This window comes from Musca domestica, unplaced genomic scaffold, assembly GCF_030504385.1.
Source record: "Musca domestica strain aabys unplaced genomic scaffold, Musca_domestica.polishedcontigs.V.1.1 63, whole genome shotgun sequence".
NCBI lineage: Eukaryota > Metazoa > Arthropoda > Insecta > Diptera > Muscidae > Musca > Musca domestica.
The window spans coordinates 2545754-2565797 of NW_026712370.1; the positions used below are offsets into that span (position 1 = coordinate 2545754).

The window sequence follows — 20044 nt, forward strand, 5'->3', positions numbered from 1 at the left end:
ACCATCAAAATTGGAAGGCTTCTGCCCAGCCCAAAGAAGTAGCCCCATGCTAACTTCCGCTTTGATTGATCGATAATTGCGACCTGTAGAGCAACTGCAAAATCAGTAATTTTTTCCGTTTTTGGTCCATTTCAATCCCTAAATATTATGAGATCATCTCCAAATGAAATAGGATTCTATTCTGGCCCAAACCCACCTCCATTCTAAATTTCGTGAAGATCGGACCATAATGGCGACCTGTAGAGTGATTACAAATTAACATGGACAGACGGACGGACGGACAAACATAGCTAGATCGACTCAGCTTGGCGAGGTAGGAAAATCCATAAATACTTTCTTATGTGGGAAAACAATATTTCGAGGTGTTACATAATTTTTGGCCCAATCAAATTATAATACCCCCAACATATAGTGTTGTAGGGTATAAAAATGGCACACAATAGCACACAAACCTTTTTTAACTTCTCCTATGATTTGACCGATGATATATCTTCTTTGGTAGATGATAATAAAACCTTCGTGCATTTCAACGTAGAATTCCATTTCCAATTTTTAATTGTATTTTCTACTCTTGGGTGAATTGAATTCCTAGAAAATATCAATTGCAATGAATCACTATTCACTGGTAATTTCATGCAGTTCTTCTAATTATTGTGGTTGTTGTTGCTGCTGCTGTTATTTCAAAATTCATTTCCATCCACTGCGTACAAAGGATTATGATAGCAATTACTGGGAATTCTTCTCGGAAATATTTTTCCTTTTTTTTTTTTGTTAAATTTAGCCAGAGTGTAATTAAGTTCGAAATTCTGCTTTGAAATGCATAGCCAGGACTGGAGTTCATTCTAAGTATATGCAAATTTAGCAGAATTTTAACTAGTTTGAGATATCCTCTTAAAATATGCACCAGCAATGCGCTGAAGCAATAGACTATGCCGGGCAATTGAAAATAAAATCCTATGACATTCGAAAATTTTGGATTTTTTATGCAGGGAAATAAAAAGAATAAAGTTGTTAAGTGGCCATATTAAAAAGTGAATAATAAGATATTTTTGAAGGCTTCCTTAAATAACAGAAAATGCGTTCTCCATTTTTTGTAGATAGAACAATAAGAATAATTTCTCTGAAATCATAAAAAAATGTAAATCCACTTCCTCAATTAACCCCAAGGCATAACATAAATACCATAAGCTATGAATAATGCAAAAACACAACATCTCATCCCCAATAAAACTCCAACAAAAGAGAAAAGAAAATATTTACATTTGTTTGTTAATACCCCTCTGATCCATACACATACACAAAGTTTATTTTTATATGAACCAAGAATGAATGAATGCCTTTAAATCCGGATGCCTTGAAGCCATTCAGTCAGTCACTCAGCCTGCCAGCCAGCCTACCTGAACAGGTGAACAATTTGAAATTGAATTTCTTCAAATTGAAAAGTTAGATAATATAACCTTTTTTCTTTTGTACAACAATAATAACAACAAACAGATTACAAGTTTCTCCATCAAATTTTATAAATGTCAAAATCAGGAACATATGTTGTCAATAATGCTGAAGTGGGATCTAACTTTACAATATGTTTGTGTAGATAGAATTTGGGGAAAGGAGTGGAGTGTTTTGAAGGATATGGTATCCTTGTTGCATGTTGTCTTTATTATCACAATGTCAAAAATGTGTAAATCTAAAATACGGCGAAGAAATAAAGGCCAAAGAGGATTAACGTTTATATGCAAAGAAAAACTGTTATAATTGTAATTTGAGGTCGTAACAACAAAAAAAAACATTTTGCAACTTCATTTGAATATGAATCCTTTATATTCTCGAAATACAGCATTTCATGAATTGATTTAAAAAGTGTCTGAATCCATAAAAGAAGCCTGTTCCAAGGGAAAGAGAGAGAGAGAGAGAGAGAGAGAGAGAAAGATGCGCCTGACGAATAGACAGTAGGCTAAAATAAGTGATTAAAGTTTAACGAAGTACCAACAATGAGGTCCACATTTTCATACCACTCCTAAAATCAGACAGCAGGCAAGAGAATGCAAATAAAACTTGCGATATAGAAAGTTTTATTCGGAGTTCCGGTAGATAGGGTTGCCCATATTCGACGGACCCACATGGCAACGCCATAACTCTTGGCAGAGATGTCACATCGCTTAATGACATACCGCGTTTGAAGCGTCAGTCCAAGCAGATTTTTACCATGAACCAATACACGCAGCGCTCTGAAATAGTTGAAATTTACATTCAACAGAAGAAGTCAATTGTGAAAAAAAAAGAATGTGAGAAGTGCACCTTCTAAGAACACCATTAAGCGTTTATACGAAACATTTTCGACTGGTAAGGCTCTTTCTAATCCGAAGAGGCCATATAAAAGTCAACCAAGGCGATCGGCCGAGAATATCGCTGCCGTACGAGCCAGTGTTGAGAGGTCCCCAAGAACTTCCCAAAAACGCCATTCTTAGCAGTTGGGCATGGCTCGGTCCACTTTACAACGGATTATTCGCATTGATTTGCATTTGTTCCCGTACAAAATTCAATTGACGCAAAGAATGTTGCCTGCGGACAAGCCTCGTCGATTGGAATGGGCCCAAAGAGTCATCGAAATGGCCGAAGATGACGAGTAATTTGGGAACAAAATTATCATGTCCGATTAAGCCCATTTCACATTGAATGGGACCGTAAATAAGCAAAATTGCCGTTTTTACGCCACTGAAAATCCTCAGGAGATTCCAGAAGTGCCTCTTCATGACGAAAAAGTCACAGTTTGGTGCGGCGTTAGTGCGAAAACGGTCATTGGGCCGTTTTTCTTCCAAAATGAAAATGGCCATGCTGTTACCATCAATCAGGAGCGTTATCGCGACATGATGACCAATTTTGTGATGCCAATTATTCGTCGAAAGCGTATGAGGCAGTTCTGGTTTCAACAAGACGGCGCTCCACCGCACACAAGTCGCATAACAATCGATTTTCTGAAGAATTTGTTTCCGGGCCGTTTGATGTCGAAAAATGGTGATTTGGACAATAATTTAGGACGCCAACCACCGCCATATCTCACACACAGATGCCATCAGTAACCTAAATATCGAATTTCAGAATTGTTCTCTATCCCTTCATCCAATACCCTACTTTGTACTTTTCGTACATATATAGTACACATCTCTAAAACCACCATCATATACAACCCCTTTTTTCTTACTAACTTACTTTGCATACCACATTTCAATTGGTACCCTTTTAGTGCGAAGACAAGCTTACGCCTCAAAACTGGTCCTCATGCAAAAAGTCAATATTCTAGCTTAAGCTCTTCGTCTGGGCTTTGATTTTAGATCAGTCAGTCAGTCAGTTATTTTGCTACTCCGTTATGTGCCGCCACAGGAGTTAGAATCCATTATGACAAATACCAATTTTTAGACAAATCCGTGGGAAAATGTGGCAAAAATCATCAAAATATCGAATATCGGGAGGTACCGTTATATGGGGGCTATACCAAAATGTGGACCCATAAATATATACTATGTTTCGCCACCGGAGCTAGAACCTATTACGAATTACAAATACCAATTTTTAGACCAATCCCTGAAAAAATGTGGCGAAAATCTTCAAAATACTAAATATCGGAAGGTGCTGTTATATGGGGACTTTACCAAAACGTGGACCGATATATCTTTGAATTTTATGCTTATCATGAATATAAATGCTATAAATGGGATCTACGACGAATATTTAGGGAAGTTACAAACGGAATGACAAAGTAATATACCCTTCTTTTCAAGGTGGAGGGTATAAAAATCGAAGTTTTAAAATTGGAAATTGTTATTTTTTAGAAACTTTGTCTGGATATTGCGAAATTTAGAGCAGATATCATAAAATTAACCAACCAATTTCAAAATGTAAAAAAACAAGTTAAAAAGTATCAGTCGGTATTGCCGCCAGAGATATACCCTCAGCCTATGTTCGATTATCTAAATATATTTTGACTAGTGTTAAGGTTATTCAAACGTTTGACCCTCTATGGAGCAGATCCCGAAGGAATGGGCCAATATTTCCCATTTCCTATCGGACCCAAAATATGATATAAGTATTTCGACAGATGTGCCAAGTCTAAATGGAATCGGGTGTTAATTTGGCGATTTATGAGCTTCATGGGTACTCACAATTTCAGTATTTTGTGGGGGAGGTACTTGATGGAGTGGACCGATATTGTCCATTTCCACACCTGCCCTAGCACTGACGCAAATATTAGGATTTGCAAAGTTGGAGCAAATTCGGATTATCCTTTCTCTTTCTGTGCAAAGAATATATTTTTTGAACATTTCGACCTTTTGTGGGGGAGGTACCAGAAGGAGTAGATCGATATTGTTCATCTTAACACCAGACCTTGGGTTAATATAAATATTGGGATGTGTGAAATTTGAAGATAATCGGACTCTTACATAACATTTTATGAGAGTTGTAATTATTCAAAATTTTTACCCCTTGTGGGGGAGGTACTTGATGGAGTGGACCGATATTGTCCATTTTAGCACCTGACCTAGAACTGATGAAAATATTAGTTGGAGCAAAGTTGGAGCAAATTCGGATTATCCTTTCTCTTCCTGTGCAAAAAATATATTTTTTGAAAATTTTGACCTTTTGTGGGGGAGGTACCAGAAGGAGTGGACCGATATTGCCCATCTCCGAACGCGATCTAAGTTTGACAAAAATATTACGTTGTAGCCAATTTGGACCAAATCGGATACTCCCTTCGAGAGTTATCGTGCGCACCAGCCAGACAGACAGACAGACAGACGGACGGACGGACATCGCTAGATCGACTCCAAATGTTCTGCAACGGATTTGGTCCAAAGAGACCTAGGGTCTAAAACCGTTATTTCGACTAGGCACGTTTTGGCCGTATCAAATGATATATACCCTCTGTAGCCATATGGCTGAGGGTATAATTTCACTAATGCATTACATGGTCTATATATGTAATACATTCAGATGAGCGGGTATGGTATAAATATTTACCTTGCAAATAGTGTTGCATTCTCATCAAAACGATAAAATGCCATTGACTGTTTGCCAGTTAACCAGCCTGACTGTTATTTGACGTTTAAAAAACTCAACCGCCCAACCTTTCCAAATCACACCGTTACACACAGTGTCTTTGCATTTTTATTGCCTCTCCAACATTTCCGTTTCCTTTGGTCGATGTTAGTGTTATCGTTCGACGTAAATCGCATTTTGTTAAATGTCAGTTAAACACGTAACGGTGACATTTATGCTTAGTTAACTAACGTCAATTCCCGCACCATTTTCCCCCCATGTAAATTTGCTGGTTAAATCATTTTATTGCATTTGGCAAATTTTCTGATTGGCATTTCCAGATAAAAGGTTAAAATTAGAACCGCAATTCGTTGCGAAGTCACGAAAGATGTTGAAAAATAGCGAACGGCAAACGAATTGCCATGTCACGTGTGTTTAGTGTAATTTGTCATAACTCACAATGACAAATTAAACGATAAATATTTATTGTGTTTGGGTTTATTTTTGTCTAGTCATTTTTTATCATTTGCCAAGGAATATTGTCATCGAAGACATAAGAAATTTCCCCTGAAAATAGCTGGGGAGGAGAAAAGAAAAAAAAATGTTTTTCATTTGTTGCTCACTCTCCTCATTTCAGATGCTCTTTTGCCTGAAATAAGGGATTACAATTTATTAAACTGGCCTTTTGGCATATTTCTTCATCTCCTTATCTCAAGTTTCAATTGGTCAGTAGGTATTACAACTTCTCATTGTCTGTCATTTTTGATTTCAATTATCAACAACATGATTCCATTTTGAAATTTTACATCCTCTTTGGCATTTTCATTCGTTCTCTTCTTAATCCTGAGAGTAAATAATTTGAGACAACTATTAACGTCATTAGGAAATCCATTTGTGTCCTTTCAGAATAGAATCACGTTACATCTAATCTGTTAACAAGAAAGCAACAACAGCAACAAATATCACAGACTACTTGATTGGCCGGGAGTGAGAGAGAGAGCCTTATAGCCATACCGCAACCCTTAACCCCCCCACACAACGACAACAACAACAAGCTGTTGTCATTTCGTTAACCCTTTATTCAAGTTTTTTGGACAATTTGACAAACTAAAAGTGGCGGCACACGTTCTGAAATCTACATTGTTGTCCTACTGCAGCTATTGTTGTTGTGTTTGTGCCATTAGAATGCTAATGGAATTAAAAAGCAGGTCAACGACTAAATAGCTTAGCCGTCTGGTAAATTAGGATTTTGTCATAGTAAATTTTTTTTCGAAAATATTTAAAAACTTTTCCAAAAATAAATTGTTTTTGTAATTTGAGAACAGATATAATTTGTTGAAAAAGGTTTGTTTTTAATTAAATAAATATGTATGAAACTTTATTTTAATAACAATGGGTTTTATGAACTTTAGGTTACATATCATTTGATACGGCCAATACTGTTTTAGACCCTAGGTCTTTTTGGACCAAATCTGTTTCAGGACATTTGGAGTCGATCTAGGTGTGTAAAATATTTTTACTCAAATTTGAAAGTTAATATATAATATGTAAAGGTATTTTAATGTTCAGTCAATGCTGGTTTTTATACCCTCCACCATACATAGTATGGAGGGTATATTAAGTTCGTCATTACGTTTGTAACACATCGAAATAAACATTTTGGACCCAACAAAGTATATATATTCTTGATCAGCGTAAAATTCTAAGACGATTTAGCCATGTCCGTCCGTCCGTCCGTCTGTTGTAATCACGCTACAGTGTAAACGAATTAAGATAGGAAGCTAAAATTTTGCACAGATCTCTCTTTTGTCTGCAGGCAGGTCAAGTTCGAAGATGGGAAGATAGGAAGCTAAAATTTTGCACAGATCTCTCTCATGGCTGCAGGCAGGTTAAGTTCGAAGATGGGCTATATCGGTCCACGATATCGTATAGCCCCCATATAACGGTAACCTCCGATATTCGGTATTTTGAAGATGTTAGCCACATTTTTCAACGGAATTGTCTGAAAATCCACACAAGGAGTTCCTTGTGGGTACTTTATACCTCGGCAGAGAATTATCTATATAGGTCCGCGATATCGTATAGCCCCCATATAACGGTACCCGCCGGTATTCGGTATTTTGAAGATTTTAGCCACATTTTTCAATGGAAGTGTCTGAAATTCCACAAAAGGAGTCTCTTGTGAGTATTCTACCCTCTGATAAAGAATTGTCTATATAGGTCCACGATATCGTATATCCCCCATATAGATGTACCCCCCCCCCCCCCATTTTCGGTGTTTTGATGATGTTAGCCACATTTTTCAAAGGAATTGTCTGAAAATCCATACAAGGAGTTCCTTATGGGTACTTTATACCTCGGAAGAGAATTATCTATATCGGTCCACAATATCGTATATTTCCCATATAACGGAACCCCCGATATTCGGTAGTTTGATAACATTACCCACAATTTTCAACGGAATTGTCTGTGGGTACAAGGAATTCCATGTGGGTACTTTATACCTCAGCACAGAATTATCTATCTAGGTCCACGATATCGTATATCCCCCATATAACTGTACCCCCTGATATTCGGTGTTTTGATGATTTTAGCCACATTTTTCATCGGAAATTGTACATAAGGGGTTTCTTGTGAGCACTTTACCCCCCGACAGAGAGTTCTTTATATAGGTTAATGATATCGTATAGCACCCATATAAAGGTACCCCCGATATTCGGTATTTTGATGATTTTAGCCACATTTTCAAATCGTATTGTCTGAAAATCCACACAAGGAGTTCTTAGTGAGCACTTTACCCCCTGAAACGGAATTGTCTATATAGGTGCGCAATATCATATATCCCCCATATAACGGTACCTCCCGATATTCAGTAGTTTGATGATTTTAGCCACTTTTTCCAATGGAATTATCTGAAAATCCACACAAGGAGTTCCTTGTGAGTACTTTACACCCAGACATATATTTGTCTTAATAGGTCCACAATATCATATAAACCCCCATATATTGGCATTTTCCTATATTAGATATCGTAAAGATTAAAAAAATAATTTTTTTTGAAAATTTTCTAATTCGTCCCAAATGGTGGAGGGTATTCAAAGTTCGGCCCGGCCGAACTTAGTGCTTTTTTACTTGTTCTGTTTAGATTTTACAACACCGAATTCAAAATATGATTTTTTTACATGATCGATTATATTCCGAACTTAAAACCTGTAAAGTCTGGAAGTTCCGTGGTGGGAAATAAATCTATTCATAAGTAACTAAACATAAAAAACAGTAAGGAAAGGTCAAAAGTCAGACCGGGCCGACTATATGATCCCGAAATTCACTCAATTTGGGTTGCTATTAGTCATTATTTGTACAATAAACCTGAAATTGGATTAAGAATATACTTGGGAGCTATATCCAAATCATAGCCGTTCTCGATGGAAATGTATTTCCGAGCTTTATAAGATATCTGGTACCAAATATCATTGTTGTCGAATGCATATTACTTGATTCTAGACTGAATACGGTCGCATGTACCAAAACTCAGGACTTTTTGACAGATATTGGCCATTTGGTGCACAATTAACCCGAAATCGGTTGAAGATATATATGGGACCTATATCTTAATCTGAACCGATTTTATTAAAATTTGGCAGAGGTATTTCTGGGCTGTATATGATAATTTGTACCAAATGTCATTATTGTGGAATGCATTTTACGAATGTGAGGGACTTCAACACCAACTCAGATGAAACATATATATGAGAGCTGTAGGTATATCTGAACCGATTTTCCTCAAATTTACTGTACTTGCTTCTAGACAGAATTTGGTCGGATATGCCAAAATTCAGGTCATTTGGACTGATATTGGCTATTTGGTGCACATTTAACCCGCAATCGGTTGAGGACATATATGGGAGCTATATCCAAAGCTGAACCGATCTTGATAACTGGTACCAAAGATCATTGTTGTGGAATAAATATTACGCATGTGAGGGACTTTAAACCCCAAATCAGATTAACCATCTTTTGTGTCTCGTACCATCACTCGTTACTGTGATACTCGTAGCGCAAATTTGAACAAATCTAAACTTATTCTAAAATTTGATGCTTTTTCCGACATTTTTCGCTTTCATTCAATATTCATTCATTTAAAATAAAATCTAAAAATTATGGCGTTTGACTTTGTTGCAGTTTTTTATCCCACTCTGTATTAAGGGTCAAATGTTGAGGTTTGCAGGGTTGCCCATATTCGACGGACCTTTGGGCCCATTCCAATCGACGAGGCTTGTCCGCATTTTAGGTCTGTAGAATTGTTGGTACTGAAAATGGATCATATAGGTCCATATTTTAATACAGCTCCCATATACTGTACCGCCAGATTGAAGTTGTTTTGGCCGATTTAAGTCATATTTTTAAACAGAATTTGCTGTAAATTCTGCAGTTTATATTCCCTGTTTATGGGAAAAATCCATGAAAATAACTGTCCATAAAAATCCAAATTTTCGTATAGTATAGTCAAGTGACTGTGTCTCCAGATATTCGGTATTTTAATGACATGTGTCAAAGTTCTCAAACTTGATATTCGGAGTTCGTAATAATCATCGTCCTCGCCGACAGATAATTGAATATAGAGGTCCACGTTTTATTATAGCCCCATTTAACTATAACACCTGACAATCGGAAATTTTAAAATATGCTCGAAATACTCATGTTGGACCCAAAAAAGCACATATACAGGGTGAGATAAAAAGAAACTGCAACAAAGTCAAACGCCATAATTTTCATAGAAAGCAAAATTTTCAATGAAAGCAAAAAATGTTGGAAATAGCATCAAATTTTAGAATAAATTTAAATTTATTCGAATTGGTAACCCTTGGCACGAATTATGGCCTTGAAACGGCCAATGAAACCGTCACACGCTGCCCGAGTGTTGCTCTGCGGTATTTTGGCCCATTCCCGGCGAATCGCTTGATTAAGGAAATCGCCACTTTGGTATTTTTTAGTCCAACGGATTGGTATCCGAAGATTTTGGTGGCCATTGTGCACTGGAAATGAAGCGAGGAACCTCATTTTTTAACCATTCTTGGGTGGCGCGTGCTGAGTGCGATGCTGCTTAATCTTGTTGGAATTTCCAAGATCTGCGGCAAAAATGTTTTCGTGCATAAGACTTTAATACGCCTTCCAGAATATTTTCGCGATAATATTCAGCATTTATTCTGATGCCACAGTCGATTAATACGATCGGAGAGCGACAATCGGCTGCTATGGCGGCCCACACAATCAACATGGTGATGCTTGAGTTCTGGTGGCCAACCGAAGGTGTACATTTTCAGCTAACCTCATTGGAAAGAAAACTCGATCATTTTTGTATTTACAAACTGCTGGACAACGAATGTTTTCTCATCGTAGAAAACCAAATTCGGCAGCTCAAGCGAAGCACATCTTTAGCTCTTTTGAGTCTATTTTCTTTCTGTTGCGGTGTAAGTTCTTGCACTTTTTGGAATATCAATGACTTTGCCCGAGCTCATTTTTATACCCAGGGTGGTCAGGGTATTATGTTTTTGTGCATTTGTTTGTAACAGGCTAAAAGAAAACGAGTTAGACCCTCAGTTCCTTTTGATGATCTACATAGAATCACATTCTGAGTCGGTTTATGCATGTCCGTCCGTCTGTCCATGTATTTTTGTAAACAAAGTACAGGTCGCATTTATTGCCCGATCCAGATGAAATTTTGCACAGATCATTTGTTTGGCCCAAGGACGAACCCTATTGAAATTAAAGATAATCGGTCAAAATTTAGACATAGCTCCCATATAAATCTTCCTTCGATTTTCATTTTATTGTGCACCAAACGTGTAATATCAGCACGAACTGTATGGATATACACCCAAATTAGGCCTGAAAATAAGTATGCCAAATTTGATCGAAATCGGTTCAGATATAGCCATAGCTCCCATATATATTGTTCATCGGATTTGTTATTTTTGTCTTCCGCAGCCGTAATATACACTCTGCAACAACAATATTTGGGGAAATATATCAAATACAGCTCAGAAATACATTTGCTAAATTTTATCGAGATCGGTTCAGATTTGGATATAGCTCCCATATATAACTTCGTCCGATTTACCTTTTATTGTGCACCAAACGTCTAATATTTGCATAAATAGGATGGAATATGGCACATACGACCGAATTGAGTCTAGAAGTTTGTATGTCAAATTTGGTGAAGATCGGTTCAGATATAGCTATAGCTTCCATATATATTGTTCATCCGATTTGTTATATTTGTTACCCACAACCGTAATATGCACTCCGTAACAACGATATTCAGGGAAATATATCGAATGCAGCTCAGAAATATCTTTGCCAAATTTTATCGAGATCGTTTCCGATTTGGATATAGCTCCCATATATATATTTATCCGATTTTAAATTAATTGTGCGCCAAATGGGCAATACAAATCCGAATTTAAAAGATACAAATGCTTCGGCATATTTAGTCCTTTGAACTTTTAATTATAATTATAATCATAGCGTGTATGATTGAATTCTCCCATAAAAACTTTTAATTGTTATGTGGAGCTCTACTAAATTAGCAGAGTGGTTTAGGGTATAATAAAATCGGCCCCACCCGACTTTAAGGCTTTCTTTACTGGTTCAATATTTGCCGAATGAAATATTGCGATATGTTCAGCTCACGAGCCATTTGTTGTCCACTGCGACGCGGGTCTCGATCAAGTCGCTTTTTTACTTTTCGAACCATTTCTGCTGATGTTGCTGTTTTCGTCCACCCACCTCCTTGACGTCGGGCTACGCTACCAGTATCACGGTAACGAGCGATGGTACGACACACAAAAGATTTATTCACAATTAAATGCCGGAGTGCTCTAATGATAGCCACTTGTGGTTTTCCAGCCACATATATAATATCACGCTTGAATTCTATCACGAATAGCATTCAATATAGCTAAAGTGCGAAAAAAAAATATTTTTTTTCCACTCATATTGAAACTCAGCCACTGATTTTCTTCAAGAGATCTGTATATACGAATATGAAATATTAATATTCCTCCCAAAGGGAACCCATATAGTCCAAACTTCGTGATGATGTTCGCATTTTCTATTCGTTAAATTTAAATTATATCAAATTTCTTGCTAAATAACCTTAATCAAAAACGTGCCTTTGTATTGTAAACATCTACTATACCCTCCTATTTGTTGTTCTTTGGATAACATAACTTTCTTATTTTTTTTCTTCTTCTTATTTCATTACAGCAAATTAGGAACAACACCAAAAATAGAAAATATGGAAGCATTTAAAAAACATCTGCACGAACATTGTTACTACCAGGCCTGCAAGACAGTTGTTCTAAAATAAAAAAAAACAAGCAGTCGTTGTGGCCTTAGGTCTCTGAAGTTAAGTGGTGACAACAACACTGTCGCCGCTGACACTGGCACTGACACATTGGATGCAGCTCAAGAGCAGCACCACAAAACATTAGCAACTAAGTCAATGTTAATCTCCAAGTGCCAGCATCACTAACGACAAATAACACTACAAGAACAACAGCAACAAACAGGAATCTATCTGGTGAGTGGTCCCAGTCGTCATCTCGTGGTCCCAGTCGTCCTCGTCATCGTCATCATCATCAATGGCAGATGTTGCAGTAACGGTAAAATAGATTTAAAAGCAATTTACGCCAGCAACGACAACGTCTATATTAGCCAACATCATTGGAAAATATTGCTGGAACAACTTCCGTGCAGAGGAGGCAGAAGCGAGAGGTTAGCAAAACATAAATCTCACTCTCACTCCCTGCGTATAAACGTTTCCATTACCATTGACTAATATGCTAGATCTTAACATTCCCACGGTGAATACAATCTCCGCCACCATTTCACCCTATGATGCTGAAATATTTCAACAGAATCGTCATCACATTGCCGAGACAGCAGCAGCTAAAATGTCAGCAACAATGTTCGATACTCCCCCGACCACACTGCCTCTACCACAGGCTGAGAGTGGAATTAATCTAACACAACAGCTGACGGACACACTGCTGGACCCCATGGCAACGGCAACGGCAACTGGTGGCACGACCTCATCGGCCTCATCCCAGTTATATCCCTTGGTAAATGTAGCTAGCAATTTCGTTTACGATTGGTGCAATCAATCGTTGTATCCACAGTCATCCTCTGCAGCAGCTTATTTCGCCTCCAGTGACGGTAGTTCAAATAGTCCAAGTGGTTACAACTGTTCGCTGCTCACGAGCACAAATGGCTGGAATACATCGAGTAATGATACATATATGTAAGTTATGACATTGATATTACTGTTGTAGTTGTTGTTGTTGTGAAAAATTTGCTCGAGTCTTAAAGTTCGGAGAATGCAATTCAAGATATGAGAAATATTTTAAATTCTAAACGATAAAATATAGAACATAACAGCGTATACGTAATACATTTATCTCTAAGTCATAACTCATACGCACACAAGCAAATGAATGCAATAAGGCTATATGCCAGGTAATAAATTCTGACGAGTTGCAGGTCAGGGAGTCGTAAGGACAATACAAACCCTTTGGACGAGTAGAAAGATCAGGACGTTGCCATAGACTTTAGAGAAAACTATTAGTGCAAGAGAGTTTTTAAAGGCCCATAAAACTGAAATTCTTTATGGGCTAGCTGAACGGTCTGGGATTCATAGTAAATAAGTTGCAGATCCATGAAATCTTCATGGACTTTTCATAGAATGGAAGGGCGTGTACATTTTCTGCTAATAGCCCTGGTAGTAATTATAGGCGAGTTGCAATTCAGGAAGACTTTATAGATGAGCTGAAGGATAGTGAGTCTTAAGAGACTAGCCGAAGTCATAGGGAGTCTAAATGTTCAAGTTAAAGGGACTGATAGTCTGTAAAAGAGCTGAGGCAGACATAGGAGAATACATAGGGTGTCCGTATTAGTCAGCTAAAGGAACAGAGAGTCTGAGATGTTTAATCAGTGTCTACGTCAAACTGGGAGGCCCCAAGGACTATCAGAGAAGTTCAGCCGGTGGCAATAGACAAGCTGAAGGGCAGTCTTTTTTTAAAGAACAGCTGATTGCCAGCAACGGTCTATAGACGCGCTAAAGGCCAGCTGTTTTCCATATACCCGCTGAGGACCAGTCGGTCATTATAGACCCTTGGATCCAGCCGGTCTTTATAGAGCCCCTGGGGGATAGCCGCAAACAAGGAGGTTCCAAAGGGAGGAGGTCCCAAGGACAAACAGGGAAGTTCAGCCGGTGGCAATAGACAAGCTGAAGGGCAGTCTTTTTTTAAAGAACCGCTAATTGCCAATAAGGGTCTATGGACCCGCTAAAGGCCAGCTGTTTTCCATACATCCGCTGAGAACCAGCCGGTCTTTATAGAGCCCCTGGGGGATAGCCGAGAGACCAACCGGCCTTCATATACCTTTGAAAATTAGCCAAACTCCATTTGAAGTTCTTCGATACCACATATAGGTCTTCTCAGTGAAGACTAAATACTGGTCTTCTAAGAGAAGACCATCTACTGATCTTCTAAGAGAAGACCATCTACTGGTCTTCTATGAGAAGACCACCTACTGGTCTTCTAAGAGAAGACCATCTACTGGTCTTCTATGAAAAGACCACCTACTGGTCTTCTAAGAGAAGACCATATACTGGTCTTCTAAGAGAAGACCATATACTGGTCTTCTAAGAGAAGACCATCTACTGGTCTTCTAAGAGAAGACCATCTACTGGTCTTCTAAGAGAAGACCACCTACTGATCTTCTACGATATGACCAACTACTGGTGTTCTACGAGAAGACCACCTACTGGTGTTCTACGAGAAGACCACCTACTAGTCTTCTTCTCGGTGAACACAAAATACTGGTCTTCTAAGAGAAGACCATCTACTGGTCTTCTAAGAGAAGACCACCTACTGATCTTCTACGATATGACCATCTACTGGTGTTCTACGAGAAGACCACCTACTAGTCTTCTTCTCGGTGAACACAAAATACTGGTCTTCTAAGAGAAGACCATCTACTGGTCTTCTAAGAGAAGACCACCTACTGGTTTTCTAAAAGAAGGCCACCTACTGATCTTCTACGACATGACCACCTACTGGTCTTCTATGAGAAGATCACTTACTGATCTTCTATGAGAGAACCACCTACTGGTGTTCTACGAGAAAAAGACAACTTTGGGTCTTTTATGAACAGAAGGCCACTTTCGGGTTATCTATGAAAAGACCTCTTCTGGACTTTTAGGAGGAGACCACCTACTGTCTTATGAGAAAATTGCCTCCTGATCTTCTATGAGAAGAACACCATCCGCCACCACTACTCTTCTACGAAAGGTCCGCGTTAGGCTCTTTCATGAGCAGATCACCTTTTGCTTTCCTATGACAAGACCATCTTTCTATGAGAATAACCCGTTCTGGTCTTCCATGAGAATGTTCCGTTCTTTTATGTGCCCTTCTTCCATGATAATGTTTATGCTTTTCTGTAACAAGAAGACCTCCTTCTGGTTTTCTGAGAGAATTTCTGTGTGAGGTCTTCTGGGCTTCTATGGCCGATGAGAAAAAAAACATTATCTGGTATTCTTTGATAAGAATACCACATTCCGGTCTTCTACGAAGAGACGACTTGATCTTTTACAAGAAGAGGTTTTTCTCTTTTACGAGAAAATCCTCTGGCACTAAAATTCCCTCCCGATCCCTTTCCTCCCTCCCTTTCTCTCCCTCTCTCCTTTTTCTTTACTGAACCCAATAAAAATCGGGTTGCTTGTGTCTTTGCCTTGCCCTTTGTAATATTTTCACAAACTTCATGCCACCCATTTAAAGCAATAAATTCTAACAACACTTTCTCTGAAATTGTTGTTTTATAATAGAAACAAATTAGGTTAACATGGACGTTTGTTTTTGTTGTTGCTTGTTTTCCAACAAAACTGTTATCCGTTCCATTACTAATTACAAACGTTTAATTATAACATCATCCGACATCATTACTTCTACAATTAATTACAACACAGTTAATTGCTTCGGCGTTTCTAACATGTTGTACATGCATGTATGAGTGTAGGTGCGAGAAGCGGGCGAATAAGTGTGTCACTGCATGTTTTGCGCCATTAAATGTCACTAAAATAATAGCTTTCCATAAGATTTCCCTGTTACTTTTTTTAAAAAAATTTGCATATGGCGAAAAATTCAAGGGAAAAATAAAACACAGGTATTTTTTAATTAAGAGTCAGACGTTGATTGTTGGCTGGGTGTGAGTTGGAGATGGCGGCGGGAGGAAGCGAATACAAACCTTGTTTTAACCACCAGGTTACGAGGGTGGTGGGGAAATTTTTTGTGAAAATATTCAAAAAATATGGACAGAAGCATTAAGTCATATTCTATTTCAAGGATTTTAATAACTGATACGTTTAAAATTTCCTATTAAGGCTTGCAGGAACTTATCAAGAACATTCTAAAAATTTAATTTTAAATTTTTGATGGAATATTGAATTGATAGAAATCCATTCTGTATTAATTTTACAACCAAATTTCCAAACCTTCTTCAACCATCCACCATATTGGCGAGGAAGAAAAAAAGGCAAAACAATGCCGTTCCATCTTGGTAGGCGTTATAGTGAAGTGAAAACAAATTAACCTTGTCACAGGTTGTGAATATTTTTTTCTCTGAGCTCTTGGAGCAGAAAGGAAGGAAGGAATTTATTCCGCTAATTGTGTTGCCATTTCGTGAATTTTCATTTTCCAACAGATGCGAATGGTGAATTTGTCAAGAATTGTTGTTACCTTAATCTTTAATGCTACTCTTTCCACGTCAGTCAATATAGACGTTGAGCCAAGGGATGGAGAAATATTTCGCAGGGGAAAAATTAAAGGCTATTATTGTTCTCTTGGGAGGGAATATCAATGGTAGTGTTCAGTGAACCAATAAATGTCATATTGGCAAGGAGCATTAAGTACTATGTTTAGGAGATGTTAAATCATTTTTAATACGCTTTTTAATTAATCAGTGCAAGATTTTATTAGTTAAATACGAAAAAAACTAAGACTATCTGAGAAATTTGCGAGTCAGTCAACCTACATATTTTTTACATTTTTATACCCTACAACACTTTGTGTTGGGGTATTATAAGTTTGATTGGGCCGAAAATTATGTAACACCACGAAATATTGACTTCCCACATAGGAAAGTATATATGGATCTTCCTATCTCACCGAGCTGAGTCGATCTAGCTATGTATGTCCGTCCGTCCGTCTGTCCGTCTGTCCATGTTAATTTGTAATCACTCTACAGGTCACAATTATGGCCCGATCTTCACGAAATTTAGAATGGAGGTGGGGTTAAGGTCAGAATAGAACCCTATTTCTTTTGGAGATGATCGCATAATATTTAGGGGTTGGAATGGACCAGCAACTCAAAATGTTCCTGATTTTGCATCCATTATAAAGATCACAAATAGAAACCGAAGGACGCGAAATCTCGCATGAAGTTATAGTTTAGTATAGCGGGTAGAATGGACCACAACTTTTGTGTAAAAAAATACCAACATTACTTACAGGCGATATCCAAAATATATAGCCAAATATCGTATATAGCCAAATATCGAATATAGCCAAATATCGTAGACAAGCAAATCATATAGATGAGTCTAAATTTGGAGATACAGAGGGATGTCTTGCTTTTGGAGATGATCGCAAAATATTAGGGGGTTCAAATGAACCAAAAACAGAAAAAAAAAGAAAAAATGATCACACAATTGAAGCCAATCGACACGCCTGAGAATAAAGGTAAGCAGAGGGAAGAATTCTGGCATTTTGGATGACCATTGGATTATATTTAGCCGTTAAATGGACCACAAAAACTAACAGCACGAGAGAGTGCATAAATATTGGGAAAATGTCCCTGGTCAAAATCCTAAGGGTAATATCGGGCAGTGCTTCATGACATAATTTCAAAAGCGAAATCTTCCAAAATGGATTTGGACAAAAGGGGGCTTCTCACATATTGTAGTGTTGTAGGGTATCACATAGTCGGCCCCGCACGACTATAGCCTTTGCTTACTTGTTTTTTGTAATTTTATTGAATAAAAGCAAAAAATGTCGGAAATATTTAAGAAAAAGTTTAGATTTGTTCGAATTGGTCACCTTTGGCACGAATTATGGCCTTCAAAAGGCCAATGGACCCGTCACATTCCCGGCAAAACGCTTGCTTGAGGTGATCGGCGCTTTGGTATTTTTAGTGCCAACCTTGCTTTCCAGTATACTCCAGACACAATAGTCCAACGGATCGGTATCTGGAGATTTTTGTGGTCATTTTGCGCTGGGAATAAAGCGAATAACCCCATGTTGTAAACATTCTTGGGTGCTGAGTCCTGTTGGAATGTCCAAGGTCTGCGGTCAAAATGTTTGCGTGCCCCAACACTTAATACGACCTCTAGAATATTTTCGCGATAATATTCGGCATTTATTCTGATGCCACGGTCGATTAATACGAGTGGAGAGCGACCATCGGCTGTTATGGCGGCCCACATCATCACCATGGCCGCCACTTGAGTACTGGTGGCCAACCGAAGCTGCGCATTTTCCGCTGACCTCTTTGGCAAGTAAACTCGATCATTTTCTTTGTTTACAAACTGCTGGACAACGAATTTTTTCTTATCGGAGAAAACCAAATTCGGCAGTTCACCACTTTTGGCTCAGCGCAGCAACTCTTTAGCTCTTTTGAGTCTATTTTCTTTCTGTTGCGGTGTAAGTTTTTGCAATTTTTAAAATTTCAATGACTTTATCCCGAGCTCATTTTTCAATATTTGCGGGAATGGAATATTGCGATATGTTCAGCTCACGAGCCATTTTTCGGCCACTGCGACGCGGGTCTCGATCAAGTCGCTTCTTTACTTTTCGAACAATTTCTGCTGATGTTGCTGTTTTCTTCCGTCCACTTCCTTGACGTAGGGGCTACGCTACCTGTCCACTTCCACTTCCTTGACGTAGGGGCTACGCTACCTGTATCACGGAAACGAGCGATAGTACGAGACGTGGTCGGAAGAGTAATGAAACAGTAATTGGAATAATTTAGAACATTTAAATATTTTTCGAATAGAAGGCCAACTGGCATTTGAAAAATTTGAAAGATTTTTCGAAAAGAAGACCAAAGCCGAAGACCAAAAGAATAGAAGAGTAAGTGTTCTTCGAACAGAATAAGAAATGACCTTCGAATAAAAGATAAAATGGTCTAAGAATACAATACCAATACCAAATACCAAATGGTTTTCACAGGGAGGGTCAACTGGTCTTCGAAACCAATACCAAATGATCTTCGGATACTAAAGAGTTAAGTCTCTTTAGTATTCGATGAGCAAATGGTCTTCAAAAAGAAGATCAAATGATCTTCGAACATGATACTTGAATAGAAGACCCAATAATCTTCGAGAAGTAGGTCAAATTTTCTTCGAATAGAAGACCAAACGGTCTTCGAGTTGGAAGACCAAAGGGTCTTCGAATATAAGATATTCAAAGCCAACGGGTCTTCGAAGATCCTCGAGTAGAGGATGAAATCGTCTTCCAACAGAAGACCTAATGGTCTTCGAAGAAAAGACCATTCATATAATGGATGGGCGTGTACATTTTCAGCTGACAGCCCTGGTAGTAATTATAGGCGAACTGTAATCCAGGACTTTATAGATGAGCTGAAGGCTAGTGAGCCTTAAGAGACTAGCCGAAAGCATAGGTAGCCTAAATGGACAAGTTGATAGTCTGCAAACGAGCTGAGGTGCGCATAGGAGAATACATAGAAGACATGAAGACCAGGGAGCTTGTATAGAGAAACTGAAGAGCCAGGATGTCCGTATTAGTTAGCTAAAGGAAGAGAGAGTCTGTAAAGAAGAGTTGGTTGGTCAGTGTCAAGGGCAAACGGGGAGTTGCCGAGGATAAACAGAGAAGTTCAGCCGGTGTCAATAGCTGAAGGCCAGAATCTCTGATTGCCAGTGGTCTTTATAGAC

The 20044-nt window shown here is 38.3% G+C and overlaps 1 protein-coding gene across 1 annotated transcript in view; it reads left to right on the forward strand.

Moving 5' to 3' along the window:
* LOC101894927 (tachykinin-like peptides receptor 99D) overlaps positions 1–20044 on the forward strand; it is a 191810-nt gene that overhangs the window by 98043 nt on the left and 73723 nt on the right. The window contains exon 3 of the mRNA XM_059129644.1: positions 12304–13339. Coding sequence (XP_058985627.1) covers positions 12879–13339 — 461 coding nt within the window. The 5' untranslated portion in view covers positions 12304–12878. The remainder of the gene's footprint in view (positions 1–12303; positions 13340–20044) is intronic.